Below are 7,513 nucleotides of genomic sequence, written 5' to 3'. Positions count from 1 at the left end.
GTCGCCGGTGACCAAAACAAAAAGAAATAGAATGAAATAACTCAAAAATGAGAATAATAAGAAATAAGAAAAAAAAGAATAAAAAAGCACTAAATATACGTGTGACAGCGCGTGTAGTTCACCACTTGCCAAGAGTTTCCTGTCTAGTTTTAGGGTGGTATTTATTCCATTTAAAAAAAATTAGGGGGTAATAGGATTCCCGTAAAGATAAAGTGTGCAGTTGGAAATCCGGGTATAAGTCAGTGGATACTTATGCATTTTCCCTTATTCTTTTTTATGAATTTATGATTGGTTTGATCTAAACTTTTAAATGCTTATTCGTCATATTTTTACAACATCAACCCCAACAATCTATAGTAAGATTTAGATCAAACCAATCATAAATTTACAAAACCCTTTTCCAGATTTTCAAGGTTTTAAGAAGTCTTCCGTGAAGCTTCTTTTTTTTTTTGGGTTTTAGCTCAGATCTTCAAACCAAAAAATCAGTTGTTAAAGTCCAATTTTCAGCTTCATTCACAATATCCAAGCAATTTACAATAACATACAATTAAATCTCTTCAAATTTGATATAAAATTTCTGCACTTCAATAACCCAACAACAGCTTAAAAAAAATTCACCAAGAAGGTTTCAAATCAGCAGCTATTTTCGAATTTCGACACACAAAGAATGGCTACACAAATTTTCCAACAACAATCAACCATTTGAATTAAAATTTTAGCCTCAGATCTGTTGACCTTAAAACTAAATCAATGAGCTCGATCCTTTAACACACATGTACAACTTCAAACAATCTTCAACACACTTCAAAATTAGAGTTTCAAAGTCCGTAGAGCAAGTCAAACAAGAATAATGAAAGAATATTTTTGGTGTATTTCAGTGTTCTGATTTCTTTTTTGTATGCATGGGTCAACAAGGAAGAACAAAGCACAAAGGAAGGTAGGGGTGCTTATCGGGCGGATCGGACGGATAATTATGTTTAACGGTTTGGCTTAGCGATCATCGGATTATAAATGTAGTAATTTGTTAGCCATCCAATAAAACGACGAGCAGATTGATAATAATTATCGGGCGGTTATCGAGCGGTTTAACGGATAAATCAAATAATTTTTTTTGAACAATCGTAATTTGTTGCTACATGATAGAATTTGTTAAATCTACGTAATTTGTACCCGATTGTCGAATGAGTCAAAAAAGAAGTATTTCCACCTATAAATTAAGGCTATTATGCTACCTAACAAAGCTATTAATAACTTTAGAAAAGACTAGAGGTTTTATCTCTAAATTATTTTGAATTATTTAGGTACTAAAAAATATGACATGAATGCACATGCTTTCATTTTTACGTGACCTCGCATAATACCAGGTTACATACAAGATTTTAGTTTTTTTTTTTCTTTTTAAAATTCAATCTACTCGACAAAGGAAAAAATGGAATAAAAAATGGATTCCAATGATTTTACTAACATAGGGGTAAAAGTATAAATATAAAAATTCTTAACGGGTTAACGGTTTATCCGATAAGAAAATTAAATAATCCGCTCCCAAACCGTTAAACCGTTAATTACAAAATCTCAATCCGTTCACCAATCATTACCCCGATAATCCGATATCAATAAGCCAATAAGTCATCGGTTCGGTTCGGTTAACGGTTACCTTTTGGTTTTGAACGGCACTAAAGGAAGGGTATTTCGGCCACATCAACAAATTTGATCCAATTGGATTGCCATTTCAGCTCTACTGGTACGACTAACTTTTTAAGGGCATTTGTGGTCCAAAACATAGACGGCAAAGATAGTTTTGATACCAAAAACAAACTGAGGGTAATTTGAACTATTTCAAATAATTCAAGGATTTTTTTGGCTCTTTACCGAACTTAAAAACATAAGTCCTTATGGTCACACAATAACCCAACTTAAGGACCATTAGGTTTAAAAAAAACGAATTTCTCTTTTTTCTTTTCTTGGTCCCAATGTTCATGGTCAAGTACACGACCACAAGTATATCTGCGAGGCAGAGACATTTTTTTGCGGTTGCCCTAAAACACTTTCCTTAATATATGCTAGAAACCAAAACCAGACAACAGCTGCAAAACCCTAGCACCTCCTCCTCATCATCATCAGCAGCTGGTTTATTAGCTTTCAAGCCTAGGCAGGTGCTTCTAGCTCAGTCCTCAAAGTCCAATCTTGTTATTATGGCTAAGAAGCATCAGCCTCAAGAAAACAAATCCCTTTTACACCAATCTATACTCCATTATCTTAACCTCAATGGCTTCTCCAAAACCCTCAAATACTTCCTTAAAGAAACTCAAACTGAGGTTTGTTTTTACCCCTTTTTGCTTTCTTGAACATTTTACCTTTTAAAAATGTGACTTTTACCCATGATTTTTGAAAACTGTTGTGTTATATGTTTGCTACTATTGGTTGTGATTAGAGGGTCAAATGGTCTAAGTTTTAGTCTCAATTCAGATGGAAATTCCTATTTTTGAAATGAAATTTAGATATCCAAGAACCGGTGACTTTGTCCCATCTGCCTCGCATTGATGATCAGAGTCAAGAACTACATAGAAGTAATATAAGTTACAGTCTCTATAGTTAAAATTAACACTTCTCGAATAATTACTATGTTATATACAGTGTTATCAAAAGGCGTGCTTAAAGCGCGCTTAAGCGAGGCTCAAAACATGTTGAGCGCCTTGCTTAGCGGGCGCTTCAGCCTTGTCATCAAGGCTCCAAGGCATATTTTTCCTTACCAATGAGCTTAATCCTTAAGAGGCGACTCTAAACAATTGATACTTCACTTTATCTTAAATTTTCTTCAATTTTTTTGTCCATATATTTGGCATTCATGCTTACTGATAATAGTCTTGGACTACACATACATATTTGTAGTTTTTCTCTATTTGCACCTTTCTTCGTTAAAACCCACTCTTTATTTGTGCTTTGCGCTTAAAGCCCCTACCGACGTTAGAGGTTTTTTGCACTTTTCGCCTTTGATAACACTGGTCATATAAATATTGAAAGAGGGAGTAGTGTTTTTGGGTAAACCAAAAAATAAAGTATACCAATATTCTGATTGATGGAGTTCGTTGAATGCTGTTTACACTGAATTCTTTGTTGGTGTTTTGAATTTCTGTCTAAATGAATTGCATTCTGTAATTAAAGTAGGATGGTTGGTTGGTTCTCCTTATTAATAAAAGAAAGAGGATAGCTGGTTTCATGAGAAGAAGCTGAGTAGTACAGAGTCAAAATATCATAAAAATCGGAGTTTGTTTGATTGACTCGTATGAATAAGTGAGAGAAGGGAGATATTAAGTAGGGGTGAGGTGGCAATTATTAGGCTAAACAGTGAGTTTGCTGAAAGGAAATGGTGTTAAGGCTTAAGAGGAATACTGTGGGTGATATCAAGGAAGAGAACATACAAACAGTCTAACACTAAAATACAATTGCATTTCACTTTGGGCTTATTGGTGTAAAATGAAATATTTTTATGATGTTGATGTTGATATTCTCATAGATTTCCTTAGTTCTCTCACTGATTAGTTATGGAACTGCAAGGCTACAATTGTAACGTTCGACACCATCTTAGTGCTTGTGATTAATACAACTTTTGCTTACCATCTAAAAAATGGTGTTAAGAGGAATGACATGCCGAAATTCCTTGGAAACTAGAAAGTCAAGAATTTTTTCTTAATTTTCCTCTTTTCTGTTATTCGAAGGGGAGCCTTGGCGTAACTGGTAAAGTTGCTGCCATGTGATCAGGAGGTTACGGGTTCAAGCCGTGGAAACAAACTCTTGCAGAAATGTAGGGTAAGGCTGTGTACAATAGATCGTTGTGGTCCGGCCCTTCCCCGGGCCCCGCGCATAGCGGGAGCTAGTGCACCGGGCTGCCCTTTCCTCTTATCTGTTTTTCTGTGGAGAAGAAAATGTTCAATAAACGAGTTCTTTTTTGCGCTTGAAAAATGTGTTTTTCATTTATATCCCGGATTATAGTTTTCCACTGTAAAAGAAGAATATTGCCTTCTCTTTTATGAAGAAGAGCAAAAAATGCTACTTATTGAGGTTTGCTATGTAGAAGTAGCCTCCACTTTAGTGAATCACATTTTATGTCATATCTGGCATTGTGCTCTACAGACTGAAGTATGTGCTAGGTCTCAATGGTCCCGTGTGTGAGGGTTTAAAGGATTTGTTGAGAGAATACCATATGTACTTTTGTGGTTGATTCCTTCATTTTGATGGAAAATCTTGATGTCACTATTGAATCTTCAACTTGCCTGTTGTACAGTCATTGAGGTCTTTGTGCTTTTGATGCAGGGTGACAGTTGGAAGTCTTGCTCCCACAGTTTGGAGGATATATTTTGCAAGTATCTAAACAACTGGTATGTTGAGAAGTAATCACTTAACTAGACTTATCGTGACGATAACTGTTTGTGTTGTACTACTTTCCTCTGTCTTGGCATATGTGGAAGAAAGAGTGCTTGATTTTAAAACTTCTCAAGTACACATCTATATTTACTATTTGTTGACTGAGAAAAGCAGGTTTTGGGGGTGGGGAGGGGAGAATAAATGGTCTAGGATTTAGAGGTAGCGGATGCACATTTGGTCAATTGCATTCAACCAAAATTTGCTTTGTATATAGGGTGCCACTACTAATATATCACTATCTTTTAAAGACATATACATGTATACATGGATTTTTTGCGGAACATTACGGGTGTTGGTGACCCCTCATTCTATAACATAGGTCCGCCTCTAAACACAATTGATATGGTAGTTCCTGTACGCGGCGTGCAGGTCGATAGGTTCCTTTAGCAAAGCTGCTTTCTTCATGTACTCTCTTACTTGACTGTGCAATTATTTTAGTAATTTTATTTCGGATCCCCTTTTCTCATGCTACTTCACTTGCTGTAAAATATGCAGTACCGATAAGGATACAATCTCTAAGGGCCACCGTGAGGCAGGTAATTTTATCGGTATATCTTGGTTCATCTTAAACTTGGTTTCTTTCGTGAAGCTTGTATTTGTGATGTTAGCGGTGTTGTTCTTTCTTGATTTTATCTAATGTGATTTGGTGTGCAGGGCCTGATGGCGCAAATGGGAACATCGTCGCTACTAATGCTGCTGACTCGCAGGAAACAATTAGTAAGAAAAAGAAGAAAAAGAGAAGCGAAGACAAAAATGGCGATGTTCCAGATGCTTCTCTTCCGGAAAGTGTTGATAAATCGGTGAAAAATACTACTACAACTCAAGAGGTTTTAGCAGATGATAAGGTTAGCAATCCAATTTAGATGAGTGATTGAATATCTGATCATCTGTGTTATTGCGAGAATAATCTGAAGCAACCGAAGAGTCTGTTGTTATTCGATTGCAGGTGGACGTGCCCTTGAAGAAGAAGGAGAAGAAAAAGAAGAAAACTGAGGAGAAATCAGACGGTGTAGTACCTATAGGCAATGATAATGATGATGTTACCGAGAAAACAACTAAAAAAGATAAAAAGAAGAAGTCCAAGGAAGAGAATGGTGCTACTGACTCTAAGGATTCCAAGAAGAGGAAAAGATCAGCTTCTGATGAAAATTCAAACGAGGGAGTTGAGGTGGTTGGAACCGAAGAATCAAAACGCAGAAAGACCGATGGCTTGGAAGAATCAAAGGCTATTGCCGAACAAGAACAAAATGGTGAAGTCAGTGTTGGTAATCATCAGGATGAGTTGAACAATTCTGCTAAGCAGAAATCATCGAGGAAAGAACTTCATGGATCAGCAGAGGTATGCATGCGTCTATTTTCTACTATTACCTTTTTGACCTTAGATTGTCAATATGCTTAAGTCTTAACAAGAGAGGTTCGCAATTTTCTGTCAATTGTTAATGTCATAGTACAACTCTTGAATTGTGGTCGTGTACTGAAGGGACTATGATTTAAAAGGATTCCTAATTTGCAGAACAATCTCAATCTTTTAAGGTTTCTGTCATGCTTGGATAAAGTTTTCGTTAAATAATCTTGAATCGTGCTTGATTTTATTTATTATTACCTATATTCTGAAAATGCATTTTGATTGCTTGTGCAGCCAAAAACTGTAAATGCATTTCAAAGAGTGAAAATCGAGCAAGTGCAGTTTAAAGATGATAGACTTAAAGATAATTCTTATTGGGCAAAGGTAGGATCTGATTCTGAGTCTTCCATCGTCTTTACTCGTTTAAGTATATGTTGGTTATTCATTTTTTTACCATGAAACCGACGTTTCCACCTCTCCACGTACCGCTGTTCCAGGATGGCGCAGACATTGGCTATGGTGCAAAGGCACAGGAAGTTTTGGGCCAGGTTAGAGGAAGGTATATTTTCCAACTCCTGTCCAGACCGTTAATTTACTCTTGATGAGGTTGAATTAAAATTAAGGGATAATTACATTTTTGGGCCTCCCTAAAAAATAATAGCTGGAAAATGTATATGTTTTGCATATTAAGTATAAATATACATACGATATACATAAATATACATATGATATACATAACCAGTGTAAACACATATTTGGGCTGGCGCCCGGGACAAAAATGAAAAAAGCCCTTGAAATAAATTATAAATGACTGTTACCTAGTAGATAGCTCTTATCATGCTGAGGGAAAAGAAATTTCTGGACTCGGGTAGGAATACTTAGATTGCTTACATTTGTTAATGTCACTATGCCTTGGAAAATCACAAATCTTCACTCATCAAGATTCACTAGCAATAAATATCATTTTGCACTAAGCTTTTCACTTGTTCTCTACTTCCTTACTCTCTGCTCATCTTTTTTTAGGGGGCTGGGGTGGGGGTTATTGAAGCTATTAATTGCTATGCTCTATAGTGAGAGTCGTGATCATGTTCATGGTCTGCATAGGTTCTACCTTGTGTTTCATTGGCAAAGTTTAATTATGCATTCTATTTTCTCAGGGATTTCCGACATGAGAAGACCAAGAAGAAGCGAGGTAGTTACAGAGGAGGGCAAATCGACTTGCAATCACACTCGGTCAAGTTCAACTATTCGGATGAGGAGTAACATTCTTTCATGCTGTTGCCCAAGTAAAACTTATAAATCCTTTAAAAAGAAAAGGAATTCTTTTTGTAGTTGTGGGTTTTGAATTTATAAGCAGAACGGTAAAAGATTTTGTTAAACTTAGAAGTTGACCCTATCAAGATAATCCCGCCTTTGAAACACTGAAAAAAGGGTCCTTCGCGTTTTCTTTTTCTTGTTTCTTAATTTCTTTAAGTGTGTTTTTAGCTCAGAAACTGATAATTCATGAATTTGTATTTATATTAATCAATCAAGTCTCTTAATATGAGGGACTGGTGTTTCCTTTTTATTTTCTCAATTGGTTTTCTTTGTCATATTATTTATTTTTAACTTCTTCATTTTCATTAGTGAGATCATAAGGTTTAGTTCCCTGTTTTAAGGGTTTAGTTGATTGGATCATTGAAACAGATCCCACAATAATTTTTTTTTTTAAAGTCCAAATAGGTTGTTGTGAACAATTGAACCCCA

At 35.8% G+C, this 7,513-nt stretch overlaps 1 protein-coding gene across 1 annotated transcript; it reads left to right on the top strand.

Moving 5' to 3' along the window:
• Nucleotides 1-1,915: 1,915 nt before the first annotated feature.
• LOC107774819 (uncharacterized) lies at nt 1,916-7,343 on the top strand. The gene is made up of 8 exons (XM_016594469.2): nt 1,916-2,315; nt 4,312-4,376; nt 4,918-4,958; nt 5,077-5,267; nt 5,369-5,761; nt 6,062-6,151; nt 6,265-6,326; nt 6,925-7,343. Exons 1-8 carry the CDS (start codon nt 2,058-2,060, stop codon nt 7,028-7,030), a joined length of 1,206 nt encoding a protein of 401 aa, XP_016449955.1. The 5' UTR covers nt 1,916-2,057; the 3' UTR covers nt 7,031-7,343.
• Nucleotides 7,344-7,513: the final 170 nt, after the last annotated feature.

This window comes from Nicotiana tabacum, chromosome 18 (assembly GCF_000715075.1).
Source record: "Nicotiana tabacum cultivar K326 chromosome 18, ASM71507v2, whole genome shotgun sequence".
Classification (NCBI taxonomy): Eukaryota; Viridiplantae; Streptophyta; class Magnoliopsida; order Solanales; family Solanaceae; genus Nicotiana; species Nicotiana tabacum.
This window is presented reverse-complemented; position numbering and strand designations above follow the sequence as displayed.